This window comes from Grammomys surdaster, unplaced genomic scaffold (assembly GCF_004785775.1).
Source record: "Grammomys surdaster isolate TR1022 unplaced genomic scaffold, NIH_TR_1.0 125956, whole genome shotgun sequence".
In the NCBI taxonomy this organism is placed as follows: Eukaryota; Metazoa; Chordata; class Mammalia; order Rodentia; family Muridae; genus Grammomys; species Grammomys surdaster.
The window spans coordinates 3,893,172-3,913,820 of NW_021620775.1; the positions used below are offsets into that span (position 1 = coordinate 3,893,172).

Sequence of the window (20,649 nt, forward strand, 5' to 3'; positions counted from 1 at the left end):
CCAGATAGAAATTGAAAGTCCCAAACCAATGTAAAGTTATTTATTTACTGATAATTTATACTATGTTAAGCCCCACTATATGTATCAGGCAAAGGCAGCACGGTCCCTTTCACCTTCTCTTTTTACCCAACGGGAATGTTATTGCAAAGTTCCAAGTTGTCAGATCATAACAGAAACAGCTTCTATTTACTCAGCATATGTGTTATGTGTTACAGAATGAGATGTCATAATTTTATGTATTTTCTCACTTATTCCTAAAATTATCATGTCAGTAATTTTATTCTCACTTTGATGGTGATCAAGGGACAATAAATTAGCAATTAATCTAGGGTTCTACCATTATTTAGTCCAAAAATCACAATGTAAGCTTGGGATTCTGACTGTAATCACTCTTCTGTTCTTGAGACATTTGGCTTTTTTCTATCTTGCCATGTCTTGCATAAGTGTCTGTCTTCCAAACATGTCTAAGGATAAAAGTAAGTGTGAGGACTGTTTCTCTTTCTCTTGTTCTTACTATAATTACTAGGGTGTTGCTGTTTTTTTTTTCTGCACTATGCTTTTTGTCTCTTAGAATTCTCACGTCACTTAGGAAGTTAACAAAGACCATTACTATACCTACAAGATTATCATAGGATAAGATGGGGTACTCGCTGAGCAAAAGAAAACTTCACAGATTTCCAGATTTTAGGTTTAGCATATTCTCAAAATTATCACAAGGTTATTACGTTGTGTCTTCCTTGACTCATTTATTTACATTATGACCTTCTTTGTGTATTTTTAGGTAAGTAAAGAAAGGAGTAACATGGTTGTCCCTTAGAAGAAAGTATGTACAGAGTATGTACCCATGGTGTCTGTTGAGCTAAATGTGGAAACTGATGTAGTCTGTGAATGAGGCTCACATTCCAGAGACCCCAGTGACCTCACTGCAATAACAAACTCTCAGAACTGCAATTAGGGCCGTGGGCTCAGGGCAAAAAGATTGGTGTCTTTCAGTAAGTTCATATGAGAACAAGACCAAGTACAAGCCTGACTCCACCTACTCCACACATCCATTGGTTGTTTTGTTCCATCAGCTTTTGTTGGTCATGAACTTGTCCCATGAAATTTAATAATGTGCAAGATACAGGCCTTGCAATGTAGGACTGCATAACTCTGGTGTTTGGAGTCTGTGTGCTTCCTTCTTCTCTTCTGTTGAGAAACCCTGTCTTAGTCCTATTTCTGGAAGATTCTATTCCACTTATCCCTGAGTGGACAGTTCTCATGTTCCTTTCTAATGAAACCCGGCAAGTTCCCTTCAACTGAGAAGTGTAACCTTCTAACTGTCCCTGCACAAGCCTACCTCCTGTGAGCATGTGTCTCATTCAGTACTCACTAAAGCAATCAAGCTCATCCCCAAGATGGTAAGATCTTTGAGGAGAAAAATCATATTTTATGTCTTTATATCTACTACCTGCTAAGTAGTTTGGCATATGTTGAGTCCAGTGATCTGCTCATACATTTGAGTCTTACATCTACCTCTCGACGGACAGAAAAATAAAGGCAAATAAATATAGTGGCATACATATATACATTGTTTGTAACAATTGTATATATATATATATATAAATATACATACATAAAAACAAATTGAAATATGTGTATATATAGTATACACATATGTACCATGTACACACCATTTTACATTTTCTTAAATATTTTAGGATTTTGAGATTATCATTACATAATTTCTCTCTTCCATTTCTCCCTCAAAAATCTCCCATGTACCCCCACTCCATGCTCACTTTTCACTTCATGGCCTCTTTTTCTTTAATTGTATGTATGTACATATACAACGTGATGTCAGTGTGTGTGTGTGTGGGTGGGTGTATTCCTAGGTAAATAAATACAACCTCCTCAGTCTGTATAATGATACTTACATGTATATGTTTTCAGGGATGACCATTTGGTGTTGAATAATCCATTGGCGTGCTTTCCCCTGAGGAAGATAATTTATCCTGCTCTCAGCATTCCGTAGTTGCCGGAGATACTTTGTCTAAGTCTGTAGTTTTTTGAGCTCTCTGTTTTCATGTTAACATGTGTATTGATGTTGTCCTGGTTCAGCTCATTTTTAAGCAGCCATGTTGATGATATTTCATGGATGTTGCTTCTGAAGTTTTTGAAGACACAATCTCACAGCAAACTCCTTGATCCTCTGGCTCTTGTAAGTGATTCCTGAGCCTTGTGTGCAGAAATTGCTGTGTAGATGCATCAGCTGGGATTGAGCTCCACAACTCTGCATCTTGGTGTGGTTTTCTGTAATGGTCCGTACCTGTTGCAAACACTTAAAGTTATGAATGATGATGTCTTACTAAAGTGGTAGTTGTAGATCCTTCTCTAAGATTCATGAGTTCACTAGCCCTGGGGAGTTCGCTGGGTTTCCCTTTTATGGAACAGATCCTAAAACTAATTAGAGACTTGTTGGTAGCTGGGCGCCACTATTGTACCTCCAGAGTCATTGTGCCATGCTGTTCTTGTTTTACACACAAGTTTTAAATGCCAAGGAAAGGAGACTGGCTAAGGGCCAGAAGAAATATATTCCATTATCAAATTTTGTTATATATGTCCACAAGTAATTTAGCAGGATATAAATACATAAAGTGAGATGTGTAGAGAAAAAACATAAGCATTTACTGACTTATTTACCCAATATTTAGTCATATATATATATGAATTTGCTTATCATATGTGTATATATATATACACATATGATAAGCAAATTCATTTCTTTACTATATTTCCCCTAGTTGCTTTTAAAGAAAACATGCAGCTTAATGAAATTTTCCATAAAGGATTGATAGTTTTATTTAATTGACTACTTGAAGCTAAAGTCCAAAGGGTGAACTAATTAAGAGAAGTTTTAATGCAACTATCAGGTGCTTTAGCATAGAAGACATACATTAAAGACGGCTCCTGTCTTGGAGTACAAGGTGAAGAAAATCTAGAGTCAAATTTGCTGTAAGACTCGATGTTTTGCAAATAGCACTGCCTGGTGCTCAGTGGAGCATCTCATGAGTGGTGTGAAGAATTCCCTAATTTTATGGCATTTCTACAGTTACGAAGAGAATCCTGACCCTTTTCTCTACTAATATTCCAGCAAAATACTTACTTTTTTAAAGCCTATAAGCCAATTGGAGACTTTTTAAGAAAGCATTTATAACCATTTACAAAGATTTCATAACTAATTTGATCATCTAAAATTAAAAGGATCAGAGGGAGGGAAAGGTTCAAAGGAAAGAAGACAAATCCTATTGGGATGCTCGGAGCTAGAATGCTCATGCTACGATCTGCAAAGTGTGCAGCTTCCTATTCTTCTGCTGTCAGGCTTTTGTGCTTGCAAGTTGGGCATTTAAAAGGGCTGAATATGTCTTACATGTGGTTGCGAGCACTGAAAGAAAAGTTCCCTTTCATTCTAATCTGTGACATGTCATTCATATTAAGTTTTGCAAGTCTTTTAAAGACAAACCTAATGATATGGCCATTAAGCCATAAATTAATCTTATATGTAAGAGAACCGCTAGTCTCGGAATAAGAGAGTTGAACTGAATTTCTGCTTGCCATAGGAGCTGCTTGGTCAAAAACTGGGCTATGTCTTTCTCAATCATCAGTTTCATTGTCATTTGAAATGAAGGCATTGAACCAGATGATTCTTAGGACTCTTTCCATTCTGGTTCTTATGTTTGGTGATTCTTTTTGAATCATTATCATAAAAGATTGACTGCATTTGTTTTCTGAATAATCTTAAGGAGTAGGAAGTTCAGCATTCACTCAGACATTCTCAATAAGCAAACAGCAGCTATGTATTGACATGCCAACTCTCAGAGCTCAATGGCTTACTCCTTAACTAAGTTGCTCTTCTAGGCTCATAGTTATTCAGTAGCTCTCTAGGATTGAGCATTCTGACTGGAAAATCACAGATTGGCATCATAAGGATACTGACAGTAAAAATAATAAAAAAAAAACCTCATATTTTACTGACTGGGAGAATTGATTAGCAAAGCTGTAGACACTTAATTACAGTGATCATGTCACAGGGGCTCTCTGACAAAGAAGACACTTAGTGTGACACACATTGAGGCCTGTCTTGTTTCAAATTTTAAGTGAGATTGGTTAAGATTAGAAACTTATGGGAATACTAGCATTGAGGTTCACCTAAAATGATCAAGAGTCTACAGTGTTATTCTCCCAGTCTCCTTGTTGGGGTTCTTTACATTAGATTTTCCTACCTACATGTTCTCATTTTCATACAGATAAAGAAAAAAACCCATGAGCTATACCCACCATCATGGTCATCACTGGAAGCACCAGAAGACTTGGGAGGCAGGAATAGTCTAGAAAGAGCATGGAGGGCCCGTCAGTCATTAATAATAATGCCCAGGTCAAAAAAATGAAAAGAACAATTTAATTTACTATCTCAAAGGTACTTGGAGAAGAGAAGGGATCCATTCCAGATTATTTTGCTTAAGGGAAGTAATGTTGGGAGCAATACACGTCTGTGGTCAGAGGGTATTAGATTAGAAGAACGTAGCGGTCGTCAGAGTAGACTCATTTTGGGTTTGAGAAACTGAATCCCACAGAGAGGGAAACGTTATCTAAGCTTTTATTTAGGCAGCATCTGAATGAACACTCAGCTAAATCTGGGAATGAGTCCATTACAATCTTTTATGTTGACTTTCCTCACTATAAAATGATCCTTCTTTGGACTTGAATTATTATGAAACTGATCATTAATGGTGAAGATTACCCGATGTATATGTACATATATATGCACATTTTCATTTAAAATATCAATAATTAAAATCTCAGACAAAAAACCTTTGATTTCTCCCTTTAGTTATAGTGGAAAAAGTATTATTCTATCATGTTTTATCTCCAAAGAGAACAAAATATTTCATTATTTCTTATTCATCCATTATCACCAGTGCCCTTGTCTCTGATAGGGTACTTTAGAGCACACATGCCTTTTGTCCTTTGGAATCCCAAACTGACTATTGCCACTGGCTCTAGGATGGTATTATCAGAAGGACTTCAATTCTAAAGACAAGCATTTATTTTACAGACAAATAAGCTGATAGAAGGAAGGTCAAATGACCTTTCCATGTTTATGTAACTTACTTACCTACTAGGGGTTAGATACCCTGCTACTCTCCAGTTTTAAGGATAGCATGTCTATGTAACTACAATCTAGGAATGGAATGATTGTCTGTCAAAACCCCTAATTCCATAGATTTTCCATCCACTTTCTGCCTAATCTCACTTCATTTCCTCATTGTGGTTTGTAACATTTAGTTAACAAACCAATTTTTTAAGATTTTTTTTCTCAGTTTATAGTCAGTTTTCTCAAATTGATTTTAAACTTTCCAGAGTTGTGATTTGCATCTATCTTTCTAAGTATGAAATCAAAGACACTACCGTAAAAGCTCTAAGAGGAGTCAGCCATAGTGGGAGACTTTTCTAATCAAGCACCCAGGAGGCTAAAACAAGAGGATTGCATGTTGGCAGGTGACCTGTACCATGTGGTGAGGACTTGCTTCCAAAAGCATACTTACATGTTATAAGTATGTTTATAAGATTTAAGAATTTTCTTTCCAACATGGAATTAGTTTCTAGATTTCTGTTATTGTTAATACAGATGGTGGGTCTTTTAGAAACTAACACAACTTTATGACCAGAATTTCAAACAACTAATCTTTCTGGCTTCAATTTTCTCATTATAACATGTGGGTGGCAGTGTCCTCATAAGGACAGGGGTGTAACTGTAAGGGAGAGAACACGGTGTCTGCTGCACGAGGCTTCCCACTGATCTTGATTTCCATCCCAGTGTCTAGGTTACCTTTCTATCCTTCAAATACTTCCAACCCATTTTTGAAACACAAAGACTTCTTCAATTAAATAAGCATATTTTATTAGGACAAACATCAATGAAAACTGTGGAGTGATCAGTTACAAAATGAAAACATCACAAAATTTATGATTCTTAAGATTGTATACTTGTGTTTGTTTCTAAAAGAAAAATGATGCAATCCAAATCTTAAGGTTGAGGCTAGAGATGGCTCTGCAGTTAAGAATAATTGCTGCTTTCCCAGAGGACCAGAGTTCAGTTCTCAACATCCATATTGGGCAGCTCACAACTACCCATAATTCTAGTTCCAGTAGCTAAACACTTGATTAGCATGCTTGAATGCTAGGTTGATTCTCAACTCCGTAAAAATAACAACACCTACAACAACAACAAAGAACATAGTGGAATTCAGGTTATGTTGACTACATTTAAAAGACTAGCAATATTTATATTTTCAAATATATTAGATTTACAGGTACCAAAATGAATAACTTTTTGCAGGCAAATAAACTAGTTCATATTATTAAACAATATATGCATGAAATGCAGTGTCAGCAAAATATGTATGTAATTTTTAAAGAATAAAATGATAATTTTAATTTTTAGACTCATATGAAACCACAGATTACCTTACATAACCAAAATAACCTCAAGGAAGAACAGAGTTAGATATGTCATTCTGATATTAAAGTGTATGACAAAGTTACAGTAGTTAAAACAGTATGACAATGGCATAAAGACAAACATAAAATTCAACAGAACAAATCCAAAATTAATTCATGTGTATATATGGTCAACTGAGCTTCCACAAGGTTGCTATTTAAAGCAATGGATTAAAACCTTCATGTATGTCTCTGATCACACAGAACTTTTATTTGGTATTTTCCATGGTGTATAGGTGCAGAAATGGGCACTATTCTAAAGCAATACTGTCTGAGAATAGAAATTTTTTTTTTCAGGAATGCTTCTTGCTATCATATCACCATCTTTAAATTTTGTTTCTGTAGATTTGAGTTACAATTTTAAGTGGGGGTAGTTTTCAGAACTTTGCTCAGAAATGTTAATGCCTTCTTTATTACCGATAATTCTAATGCCATGAATTTCTCAGAAACACACTGAGTCGTTGAATCTTGGTCTTCTACCAAGATGGAGGCACTGCTCTGGTCAGAGGAGCCAGTTCTCTAGTACCAAGATGGTGGCATAGCTTTCAGTGTTAAACTGACAATTTTTTGTTTGATAATTTATTTTGGTAGTTGAGAAACATTTCCTTTCCAATCAAACACATGACAAAATCAGCTTAGTATTGAGCAAACCTCTGTATCCACAGTGCATGCATGTATTTCTATAGTAACTCGTGAGTTGGTATGAATGTGGGACTGAGATCAGAGTCTTCTGAGCCCTAGTCCAGTGTTAAAGACTGTACCAATAGTTCTTTTTAAAGACAAAACTTTCTGCCTTCTTGTAAAAGAAAATGCCCAGCATGGGAAGCATCTTCTCTTCACGTGGTATGTTTTCACATGGATCAAATTAGGAAATGTAAGATTTTCTTGAAATTATATAAAGAATCATGAAAATAACACAGTAAGTCTGAGATCAAAAGGTTTGTCCCATCCGTTAAACTGTAATTGCAGAAGAGTATTTCCCGGTGAGGATTACCTTATCACTGAGCTATACTTTGGCTGTTTCCACTTGCTCTATGCTTCCGCAGCTCCAAGTGTGATGTGGAGCCTAGCCTAAGTATTGCTACTGGCATGTTTCTTTATTACTGGCACACAAAATGGGATGATCAGGAATGTTACTATAAGACGTTCTGAAGGCTGATTACAACAGAGGTAATCATAGTGCAGAGTAATTTGCAAGCAACAGCTAGATAACTTGTCTTCCTTCATAGTTTCTGCCCAATTGTGTTTAGAAGAGGACTCTTCCCTTGATAGACAATTTTGAATGTGGGAGAATCTATCAAAATACAGTTATAAGGGAACATGCCACTCACTATTTCCTTGAGCTTTCTGGCATATCTTTACAAACACTGTCCTTTTGATCTGATTTCTGAAACCGACTTTTGTTTATGTAGGTAACAACCACTTAATTCCCTAGGGTGGTGGGGGTTTATATAGGGTTTATTCAGATCGCATTATTAGAAAACAGGAGATATGGGAAGTTCTTCCTAGATTTAGACCATTTCCCACTTTTATCAGCTGTTCATTTCTTGCTTATTATAGTCACAGCTTAAATAATGTTTTTGAAAAATACAGGCAATGGCTCCTACTAATAAAAGGATGTCTAGATGTTTCATTTAGGATAAAATTTAAACTATGGTTATTCATCCTCAACATTATTTTAAAGTCACATTTAAGTCAATACAATTACAAGTAGCTAAAATGCTCAAAATATTATACGAGGGGTTTATTAATCAGATTCTTGATTCCAAACTCTGCATCTAATATTACCTAGAGAGCACATTTAAGACTTTTTTTTTTAAACATTGGATTCATTTTTTTCCTGAAGCAAAACTTCTAACTCTTGTTCTTAGCATATAAAAAATGTTTCTGGTTAATTCTCCTTTAAAAGCCAGCTATAACTATTTCCTTATTTCTGCCCTTTTTAGGGAGGAGATGGAACTGCCAAAAGGGAGAAAAGAAATGCACTTTTCCAGTACCATAGTGGTTAACATACTCAACCAAATGGGAGATAATTGGCTTGTTTGCTTGTAATAAAGTCTCAAGTCTTTGATAACTGACTACAGTATATATGCACCCTGTAAAATAAGTTGATGGTCTTGTGAGATCTCCACTACGTGAGACAAGAAATTGATATCCTATTCAAAATCTTGCAAAACATTGATTAGTCTTTAAATACTAATAGATTATTCTTTAAATACTAGACTGATATGAAGTATTCTTGTATGATTGTCTTATGCTTACCTCTCCCACCCACTCACACACACCACACATACTTTCTGAACATCCAGGCATGACAGACATGTATCTTTCTATCTGTTCTTCTTCCACCACTCCACCATTTTTGGCTTGAGCTTTTGAGTTTCCCAAACATCCAATTATCAAAACTAATATTCTTCTGTTGTCATCCTACACGTGCTGGGTTAGCAAGGAAGGTGGGCACAAAGGAGAACACTTCTGTATTAAACAGACAGGTGAGCAACTGGCTAGGAATTTTGCTAGATGCTTTCTTTGATTTTTTTTCCTGTCCTAGACTTAGTGAACATTTTTTCTTTGCTTCTGCTGTAGTATGAAGGAAGCTCTCCAAATATTTTTAATTTTTGTGATGAATAATTTTGCTTGGTTGAACAGGCTGACCTAGCGCTGCCTAGAGGAGCCCGCAGCTTATCCACCCCTGCTCAACCGTTAATTCAGTTTTTTATTCACACATCTTCTGATTTTAAAATTAAATGCTTCAGCTTTTAAATATATCACTTCAAGTATTTGAGAGTTCTGCATAGTAGTCATTTCAGAAGAGAATAAACTTAGGCTTGATCAACAAGACTAGCTTTATTTGAAGATAAATTATTTATTCCAATGAGATGCTTATCTTAATTTACATTTTATTTTTAGAGTTTTCAAAACCTAGGTCCAAGAATGCCTTTATCAATCACTTTGTCCAAATTCTCATTAGATCCCCAGACATGTTTCTCTAAACCATTTGTATATTTCAATTATTTAAAATAAAATCTTATTCTGTCTCAAGCATAATGTGTGAAAGAATAGCAGGATCTTTCTGTAATTGTTTGCTATTTTTACAGTGCCCAGTGCTGTGTGCAACATAGAGGGCAAATATATGATTTTAATATGAGTTTTTGCAGTATGTTTTGAGTGTTAGTCATATGCTTTTTCAGCCAGATACATTCCCTGGAAATTTAGAAACTAAATTTAGAAATGGGAGCAACCATGAATGGCCTGTGGAAAGAGCATCTCAGAGAGGACGGGTGTCAGTATAAATATTAGAGTTATCAAACCATATTAAGGTCACTTTAATAGCCTTGAGACCTTCAAAATTGGTTCATCATTTTATCTGACCTCTTTGTTACACTGTCTTATTAATATATTCCCATTGTCTATGGGCATGGGTATGAACCAATGCATAGGTATGCTTCAGAGTGGGGAGGAGGGAGGGGAGGAGGGAGGGGAGGAGGGAGAGAGGGAGGGATGTAGGGAGGGAGGGAGGGAGGGAGAGAGGGATGGAGGGAGACAGAGAAAGAATCAGAGAGGCAGAGACAGAAAGAAAACTGAAAAGACAAGCCTAGATATGAAGACTGTTAAAGCAGAAATCTGTGTACAGATACCTTCCTAGGTTACCAAATTTTAAGATCCATCCAATCAAGGCAAACAATTCTCTAAGGCATGTGGATGAAACAAAACAAACTGCCTGGGGATACAGAGCCAACCTTGAATTTCTTTCTTTTTACAAGGAATAATGTGCCACACTTCTCTTTGGGATGACTTACTTATCTATTGGACTTTAAAAGATACATGAGGGGATGGATATATTTTATTATTTTAGTGCCAGAGAGTGAACTTAAGGCATACTGAGCACACACTCTTACACTGAGCTACAAACAAAGCTGTTGGATGGATGAATGAATGCCTTCATCCAGGCGTTTGGTGAATATTTGCTCTGACAGAACCCAATCCGACATCTTACTGTCTGATAGGGACCTTCCCTTCTGTAGGCAGTACCAGCACTGGTGTTGTTTGGCCTTCCCTCCACCTAGGATGGAAGACAATCATGTATGTGCCCAAGTAGTGAGCAGTATTTGGGAACAGAAATGAAGGAAATGGAAAACTCATAATCAAGACTGACAAAAACAAACTATCACTTTAGCTTTGCAACCCAGAGGATTCTAAGATATAATGGCCACAGAAGGACAGGGCATCAGAGTGTTTGCATCCACTTTGTCCACCATACAGTGAACCTTTCAAACTTATTCCTAAGCAGTTTGTTTTGTTTCATCCACATGCCTTAGAGAATTGTCTGCCTTGATTTAATGGATCTTAAAATCAGTAGAGGCCAGGGTATGCAAATATATCAGGAGTTCTCTCTGTTTCCCCGTATGTGGTCTCAGTGAGGGCAAGGTGGACATTCAGGTCAGCAGGACAGAGTGTGAGTCCTAGATTTCCATTGTGGGAGACTGAGAAGCCACTGGACTAAGTGCTCACTTACGAAATGAGGTCACAATTACCTCCCTAACTCAGGCCAGAAGCTTCTTCAGTCTTAGTGAGAGAGAGCACCTGGAAGAACAGTGTTCAACACTTCATAACAAGGGTAGCTGGGTGTGCAGGTGCACGCCTTTAATCTCAGCACTCAGGAGGCAGAGGCAGGTGGATCTCTGAGTGTGAGTCCAGCCTGATCTACAGTGTGAGTTCCAGGACAACCAGGGCTTCACAAAGAAATCTTGTCTCAGAAAGACAAAAACAAAAACAAACAAAAAACCCCAAACAGACAAACAAAACAAAAAAGGAAGTAAGGAATAAATAACTATAAGGGTAACAAAAGTAGCAATTACATGATTACATTTATTAATGACATTCTGTTTTCATTAGTCTACCATATCAAAATTATGGTTAAAGAGAACCTTTGAAAATGAGCAAATTTGTCTTCTACAAACTCTTAGCTGTGTGTCCTAAGTTAAAAGCTTGACCTTTTTGTATCCAATTTCTTCAGTATGAGCACCCCACCCTAGACAATTGTCAAGTGTCTGTAACTGTGATGCATTTAAAGGTATTCAAGAAACTTACCATTAATATTACTAATTAAAAGAGACATGCTGTGGAACTTGAACATTTCTCTTTTTCAGCAGCAAAGACATTACACTTCCTCTGTCTTAAATAGGAATGAAATCTATCCTTTTTCCATTTTGAGAGATGTATAAAAGAGACACTCACATACAAAGAGTAATTCCATTGTTGAATTCTTGAATAGAGAACCAAGGAAGAACTTGCTACAGAAAGAAATTCACCAATTATTAGAAAGTACTTGTTTATATTGCTTACTTTAGTTGACCATCTGACAGAGTGAAGGGGCTGTGAGTACAGGGACTACACAAGACAAATGCTTAGAGATAAACTCTGCTATCCAACAAGCCTGCTGTGTTTAAGACCAGATAGCCCATATTCCTGAAGTTTGAGTCAAAGGGCTGATCTCCCAGAAGGATGGTAGATGTGCAGAGGTGGACCTCTTTGTGTTTCCAACAAAGATGTTGGTCATGTCTTACTGATAAACATTATCTTGATGTAGATTTCCAGTCTCCATTAAAAACTTTGGGTCTGGGAGTGAGTGATGATGTTTGCAGATCATGAAGTACTGTTTCTTGTTGTGAGATGTCTGTATTTTATAGCAAGGTCTTGATTCAAATGGATATCCAAATCATACTCCTCTCTCTCTCACACACACACTGCACATCACTGTCACAGTCTGTGGTATTCTGTGACCTTGGTTAAATACTTCAAGTGTTAATCTCATCTAACTGTGCTGCAGCTGTGGTTCCAATAGGTTGATTAATTCATCCCATAGCTTACTTCAAATGTGTGATTAAGAGTCCAAAATGGACATGGCGGCATGGACTTTCGGCTAGTTGAGGGTAAGGAGATTGTAAAAGTGTATAGAAGTGGTTCTCAGCTTGTGCAGCATGACTCCTTGCATGGGTTGGGATACCCCTTCACAAGGGTCACATATCAGATATCCTACATATCAGATATCTACATTATGATCATAACAGGAGCAAAATGACAGTTATGAAGTAGCAACAAGAAGAAATGTATGGTTGGGGTGGTTATCACGACATGAGGAACTCTATTAAAGGGTTGAAGCCTTAGGAAGGCTGAGAACCACGGGTATGCAATTCCCCTCGGTTACTGACACCAGATCCTGAACACCAGGTGCACTCAATGGAGTGTTTAAAATGGACATGTGAGGTAATCCTAGTTTGATTTGGGAGTTGGAAGATTTGGCCTGTGAGCAAGCCAAAGACAATTAAATCTGCACTTTTAAAAAAATTTTAAAATATGCAGATGACTAATACTGTCTATATTTTGTTTGACTGGAGGTAAGAGATATAAATATAGCTATATAAGAATCCTTCTGATGTGTATTTGGCAACTTACTCCAAACTAAAACTTTTCCTACTCATGTCTTCAAAATTGGAAAGGGACATTCTTCATTTATCCTAAGAAAGATAGCAGAAAAAAAAAATCAAGATTTGTATAGGCCTGAGATATCACAACCATTAACAAGTAGAATTATCTTCCCATCCACCTATGAGAGCTATTGAACATATCCGGGGAAGCACTGGGGGAAGATTTTAACTCAGTGAACCAGATAGGAAAGCTTTGAATTAATTCATGAAAACCCAATTTACATCTCTCTTCTGAGTTCAACCTCTATGAACCCAGGACCTAGATTTTTTTTCCAGATTTCTGTATATCCATTCTTTTTGATGAGGAAGTGGAGCATACAGTAGTGCTGATGAAACATTTAAGGGCCAGAGAGCTAAAATATATCAAGAGTAGCAGAAGCTACTGTTACAAGGTGAAAAAGTCAAGTCTTTGTCTCTTCATGGACACCTAAACATCCCATTCTAATAGAGATCTAAGACCAGACCAATGTGCATCTCAGAAACTTAGTGTTGATTAGTCTTTACTTGCCAAAGTTGATAAGGATGTGTCAAGATGTCTTTCAAATAGAAAGAGCTGTTTTTTCATCTTTTCTTCGTCTTCTTCCACAAGTTTGTTTGTTTGTTTTGCTTCTCGGTGTGTTTCCTTCTCTATTAAGCACCCTGACTTCCCACAGCCTATGATAAAGCAAAGCTTTGGGAAGACATGCCTCTTTACAGTCCTATCTGAGGGGAGAGGGAGGCCGAGGAGTGTAATCTAGAGGAATGTAATCAATTTTGAGCATCTTGCTGTAATCTTCAGTATTATCTGTATGTATTGCATGTACACAGTAAACTGCTATATTTTGAGACTGAGAGAAGTTTTTTTTTTAAAATAGTTTTGATGTATGTGCCTCAGTTATAGAGATTTCTGCTTCATATTCTCAGAGATTCTCATAGGGAATCCGCATTTTTAGAGCAAGCATCTCAGGTGAATCATACGAATTCAAATATCTCCATCCATCCATCCATTCATTCAGTGTCTTTCTGTTGTCAAAATGCTTACATACGTACATTCTGTTCTGAGCAATAGATGGGAACAATTATCTTCATTGTGGGAATGAAAGAGACCAAGTTGAGTTGATTTCCTTAGGGCCTCATTATAAATTGTCCTCTTCTTCACGCCTCTTTAGATTCCCCTTAGATGACCTTGTGTGTGTGTGTGTGTGTGTGTGTGTGTGTGTGTTTGGATGTTGATTTGCAAAAGACAGCCCTCCAACCCCCAAGCCAGCCAGTACTATCTGTGCCTGCCTTGCTGAAAATGAGGCGACTCTTCCTGAAGCCAAGGAAGGAAAATAATTTTATTTGTGGAAATTGAACACTTCCCTAATTGACTGTGTTGCCAATTGATTTCAAGCAATCCTTTTTGTCTTGTCAGATGTACTCTGGAGTATGCATCCCGTTCACCTGTCTTTGATCTGTGTTGTTCAAATTCCAGGAATGAATCCATCATCCAGGCAAACTGAGTGGCTGCAAGGCCTGTGCTCCCCATATCGGCCAATGGGAGCCCCCTCCCCACAACTCTCTGTCACACCAGCCCGGGTGCCAGTCTTTGCTTTGCCCTGGGCAATGCTGGGCTGTCAGACACACTCCTCTCTCCTTCATTGTTCAGTGGGTCTCTAGTAGGCCAGCAAATTTCTACCCACGTTTAGACTGACATTCCTGGGGTACCCCCGAGTCTTCCCCAACCTCTTAGAAAGTTTCTAGTATATACCTGTCTGTCTCTGCTTGGAAATCACAGGGTGAAGAGAGTTGAAGACTAGTTGTAGAGAAAATGCCAACATGACTAAGGGCCACTCCCAGACCATAGCTTGAACCAAGGGGGGATATAGGTTTTCAGAATCTCTAATGTTTCCTTGGATGACTCCTGTCTCTCTATCAGGAGCATGACAAACATTTCTGGAGACAAGAGTGTGCTCCAATGCTGTAGTTCACTGTCCTTGCTTGCAACATTGCAACCCCACCTCTGTTGATTCTCAAGGCAGGTTGCCCATGAGACCTTTCTAGGCATTGAATCTCCTTTGTAGTTTTCTAGACAATAATAAGAAATCTCGCTCCCAAAGAGATAGGAGCACACTTTGCTTTTCCAAAATGCAATAGCGGTGGGTGTGTGTGTGCAATATGGGAGACCCGGGGAGGTCATTGCTACTTTATCCATTATGCGCTTCCTTCCTGGAGAATGCTACATGGTTCTGGTCACTGGTGAGGGCAGGCTGCACCTCTCTGCTCCCTTGCACCATCCTCTTCTCTGCTCAAGCAGGGTCCTTCAATAAGCAGTGGATGTGTGTTTTTCTCTTGGGGGTGGCGGGTGGGGTGAGGAGGGACTGGACACAGCAGACCCAGGCTGCAGTTCCCTCACTCTGCCTCTGAGAATTTCTCATCCAAACCTCAATCACGTAGGATTGCGTAGAGAGGAGAAAAGGGGAGAGACAGAAGACAGAGAGGGGGGAGAAGGGTGTAGGGGGGAGGAAGGAGAGAGTCTGGGAGCAGTGGGCGCGAGAAAAGGAAGCAGGACCCAAGCACCGCGCCTTCCAGCGCTCCGCAAGCCCAGCCCCCAATTTAGTCCCACCAGGAAAGCTTTCCTGGTCCTTAGAGCCAGAGTATAACTCCAGCTGCTGCTTGCTCCCTGTCCCACTCGCCTTCTCAGAGGCTGCTGTCGCCTCTGCCAGGAGTTTCCTGCGGAGCTAGCGCTTTTGGGGAGACAGCCCGCGGCGGCGCCCGGGCGCTTATGCCCATGAATGGGACTCCGCCCTGAGCGCCCCCTCCCGGTCCAGGGGAGGTGGCGGGGGGCGCCCCGCGATCCCGCGGCTCTCAGCCGCCACCGGCGCAGCAAGTTGGGCGAGTTGGTGACCGCCTGCACCTGCCTCCTGTCCCCGGCCCCAGAGTCCGCTCCCGGCCCGGGGAGCCCAGGTGGCAAGCGCGGCGACCTCCCGCCGTCGCCCGGGGCGGCCTAGGGACCCTGCCTGCGCCCAGGCGCCAGACCATGGTGGGCAGCTGCGACCCAGAGCCGCAGCCGCCGCGAGCCGACGTCGCCCTCCACCAGCCCCCGCCCCACCCGAGCGGACGCGCGGGGGCTCGCAGCGCGCGGTCACTTCCTTCCACGGCCGGGATGGGCGGCGCGGGACCGAGCGAGCGGCCCAGCGGCGGCCGGGTAACCCCTATCTGAGCTGCAGCCGGGAGCTGCCGACCGCCAGGGCGTGTGAGCCTGGGGTCCCGGAGGCGCGGCGATGACCTGATCCCAAGCCCGCCAGGGCGCCTCGCTGCCCAGCTCGCTCAGAGCCTGTGCGGAGACCGGCTCGGTGCGGCGGCTCGGGCGCACGGTGGCGGGGAGCTCCGGTGAAAGGCGTGGGGGCGCCGAACTGGGGAGGACACCTTCGGCAGCTCTGCCTTTGGAGGGGCTTCTGTAAACTACTGAGTCATTCCAGATTTAGGATTTCCTAAATAATCACCAACTGTGCCCGTCTCGTGCCGGAACGCAGGCACTGAGAGCAGGAGCGCCCGCTCTCGGGACCCGGCGGATCCCCGGGGTGCTTGGCCCTCGAGGATCTCCCTCCCTCCCGCTGTCCCTCCCCCTCTCTCGTCTCCCGCTCTCTTTGCAGTGCTGCTGGAGGAGAGGCGCGCTCACCGCAGCTGGAAACAGCTGCACCCCCCCCTCCCCAGCCCCGCGCCCCTACCCCGAGTCTGGTTAACCGCTCCCACTTCTCGCCTCTTGGAATTCTAGAAGTGGGGGGCCGGACCCCGGAGAACCGCAGCCGGTGCGATGCATTTCGTAGACCTCACCCAGCTGGGACGGACCTCCTAATCTTCAGAACCGCGGGCCACAGGGAGTTAAATTGCTGCCTTCCTCTTCTCTGTCGCGGTTGGTGGTTCGTTTTCTAAAGGAACGTTTTATTCACTTTTTACTATATATATTTTTAAGCCGGGGGCACGCTTCTAGCCTCGGTCCAGACTCTGCCTTGTGAACGGGTTTCTATGTATATATGTGTAGACATACTTTGGACACCTTACAACGCTTGCGCCTGTCCAGCTGGGGCACGGCTTGTTATTTTGGACATCTTTTCCCCCTTTCCACTTGGTACCCTGAACGCAGTGTGACCAAACTCCCCACTGCCCTTTGGACGTGGATCGCCTTGGGGTGCAAGTTTGGGGTACAAACGTCTACTTCGCAAGAAGGCCTGGGACCGCCCCGCCCCCGCCGCCAGTGGTTGGGGAAGTTTACATCCGGATTTTCACACGTTTTGTTGCCACTGCCCAGACTCTGACTAACCTTGTGGGCTCCAGGTTTTCGATACTGCAACCTCCTCAAATATTAGCACTGCCTCCCCGCGCCTGTCCTATTCCTCCAGGCCCCCGAGGTCCTGCCCTCATCCCGGCGGAGCAGGAACCCGAGGGCGCAGTGGAGCCCGGGGCCTCGGGCCCGCGCTGAGCAGCTATGGCTGCGGCGATAGCCAGCTCCTTGATCCGGCAGAAGCGGCAGGCGAGGGAATCCAACAGCGACCGGGTGTCGGCCTCCAAGCGCCGCTCCAGCCCCAGCAAAGACGGGCGCTCCCTGTGCGAGAGGCACGTCCTCGGAGTGTTCAGCAAAGTGCGCTTCTGCAGCGGCCGCAAGAGGCCAGTGAGGCGGAGACCAGGTCAGTAGCAGTCAAAACAGTGGGCTCCCCAGAGGCTGACACCCCCATCCCCTTTCTTCAAAGCTTCTGGGAACTGCTCATGGAAGGGAATCCGAATTCCTTTCTTCCATGCCGGCCCACCTTCTTTCAACAACCGTGTGTCAGTTAATAGCTTGTCCCATATTCGGGAAAACACTTTCTGCTTTCATCAACCAACAGTCTGACTAGTATGAGGGTTGCTTGCATAGGTGCATCTGGGAGCCCTGGAGGGCAGTGACTAGTTTGTTCGATCTTTCGTTCGTTCGTTCGTTCGTCCATCCATCCATCCATCCATCCATCCATCATCCATCCATCCACTCATTGTTCTACCCATCGATCTATCTACAGAGTACTCATACTACCTATGAAAAATACAAAATAAAGTTCTTTATATTCCTCATAACCATGTAAGACAGACGATCATGAATTATAATAAATACCAGATGAGCTTAATATTATTTTGATTCGCTCTGTCTCCAACAAGCGCATGGTATTTTGCCTTTTAAAACATCCCAATTTCCCAACTTTCCATGTTCTCGTATGTCCATCCACTTCTTTCTACATAGGGTCCCTTTCCTATCCTTTCAACCAGTTGATAGTTACCATGGGCTTGTCTTATAAAGTTTTCTGTCCAATTACTATTCCCTGCACACTATAGCTTTTGAGACATTAAGTCAACAACATGATATCTGCAGTTTGGCCCCAGGGAGTGTAAAGAAAATTTGATTTAGCGGACATTTCTATGTCAAAACCTTTCTGAAACTGATTCTGCTTCCGCAGCCTTTGGTTCAAATGTCATCATATGTCTCTATTTACAGAAGGAAAACAGTGTGCCTTCAGTGTCAACAAGGTGACAGTTCCCACCATAAGCTGGGACACTGTTACACCTTGAAAGAACAAAAGCAAATCACCAAGGTCCTTGCTTTCCTCAAGTCCTTGATCCATTGGGTGTGCCTGTGAGTCACTTGCAATCTACAGATATCCTCAGTACTGACAGCTGAAGGAAGGATGGGCTGAAGAGGCAGCCTCTCCTGGGATGAGTTGACTACCTTAAGCTTGTTAGCAGCTCCAACTCTGCTGTTCTCTTGAGTTCCACACACTGAAGTGTGTAGGTTAGATTCAAGTGGGACACAGAGTAAGTTACGGGTTTTGAGAGTAAGTCTTGGGAGGCAGGCGCTTTGCTTTAGTTTTCCTTAACTTTTCGTGGCACCAGTCACATTAGTCACCCCCTTTGTGGCTCATTTTCAATGTCTCTGATGGCTGCAAAGCAGCAGATTCCAGGAGTAAACAAAACTGACGTTGATCTGGATTCAGAAGCTGTTGAAGTCTTTCCTTTTTACACCCAGTCAGTATGGCCTTGGCATCTGGTAAAGTGAAGATCAAAGCTAAAGCAGAATTAACTCAGCATACTGACTGTTTCTTTTTAAATCCTTCATTTGGTTGAACGGGATCCTTTGGAACCTTCCTCTTAGGGCTTATGTGGTCTGCAAGGGACTCCAAGACGCCAAACCCAATGTGACTCACATACTCAGTCCCTGGAGTAGTTGTTACACTATGGTTGGGATAGTTATGTGATATATATGAGGTGATCCTTCTCAACCTTCTCAGATATCAAGACAACAAAAGTATTAAGCTAGTCTGGTCGTACCTCTGAATGGATGAGATAAACTGGATGTTCGTAGAAGTTGGTTTGCAGATGAGTAGGTTACATGACTTCATGTTTGCTTGGGAAGGAGGAATTTTGTATCATTTTCTGAGGCCATTTCCTCAGTGTTTTATTAGAAAAGGGGTGATTCTCTTGGTTTATGGTTTCCTTTGGTGATTATTTAATATGCTTCTCTTGTTCCCACACTCAGTGCTCATCTTGAGGATCTTAAATGTTCTCTTCCTTTAGCTAAAGTGTCACATGATGACCAAACAGAAAGACGGGAGGAATTGTTAAGACATTTCTAGTACAAGGACACCAAGAGTGAATTCATACATGGAAAGGCTTCAGTCTGTTCCAACACTTAGTTCTGAGGAATGCGGGTGTGGGGCATGGAAAAGCTTTTAGGGAAGATGATAGTGTGCTATTAATGTTACTAACAAGGCCAAATAATTAATCTGTTGATTTTATGTCAGCAACCATGATTCACATAGCATGAGATAAGGCTATTTATAGAGAGGTAGCACCTTCCACATTTCAATTCCGCAGAGGATTCTTTAGTGGATTGTGTTGGAAGTTGCTTAACACGAAAAGAGGTGATCTGTTTCCTGTTTTGTAAGTACTTTGATCTCATAGTCACTTAATAGTTGAGTTATTTTTCAAAAACCATTCATGCTCTAAGCCATAGCCTTCGGAACTGCAAACTGAGCCATAAATGGGAAAGGGGTAAAGGGGAATAACAGTAGTAAGGGATTTCCACTCTGAGCTTCCGCCCCTGAGACACACACTCCAGTGATTAGACTTTCTAGGAGAGTTCTGCTAAGGCAGTGAGCCTAAACTAGATAAGTAATGGGAAAGGCCTTGGTGGTCGTTCTGATTTCAGGGCAGACACAATGAACATCTCTCAGTCTCTTTTCTTAGCTCCCTAGGTTCTAGTGCATCATAAACACATCACAAGTGTCGGAATCCTCACAGTATAAAGTTCTGCTTTCCAAAGCACAGGAATACTAAATGAACCCAAAGGAACTGGCGAGGCAGGACATCACAGAGCTACAGAACACACCCGTGTTTCAAGCAAGCCATCTCTGGATCACAATGTGCTGGTGTGGTCAGGGATTGCACAGCAGAACCTTGATTTGAAGGGATGAGGAACACAAGTACTACAACCAGTGTGTGGTTTATCTGTGATATTACACAACTGAAGGATGACAACATTGGGACTGGAAGTAGGGGGGAAGACCCCCCCCTTTGCTTGCTCTATTTGCAGTATGACATAGAAAAAAATGTAGCAGGAGAGGTGCGTGTCTGCTGT

The 20,649-nt window shown here is 41.4% G+C and overlaps 1 protein-coding gene across 4 annotated transcripts in view; it reads left to right on the top strand.

Annotated features, from left to right (window-relative positions):
• Positions 1 to 20,649, top strand: part of Fgf12 (fibroblast growth factor 12) — a 561,692-nt gene that overhangs the window by 276,546 nt on the left and 264,497 nt on the right. The window contains exon 1 of one of the 4 annotated variants that reach the window (XM_028753764.1): positions 16,598 to 17,674. The exons of the other annotated variants lie outside the window; for them this stretch is intronic. Coding sequence (XP_028609597.1) covers positions 17,476 to 17,674 — 199 coding nt within the window. The 5' untranslated portion in view covers positions 16,598 to 17,475. Of the gene's footprint in view, positions 1 to 16,597; positions 17,675 to 20,649 lie in introns of those variants that run through there. 4 annotated transcript variants of the gene reach the window in all.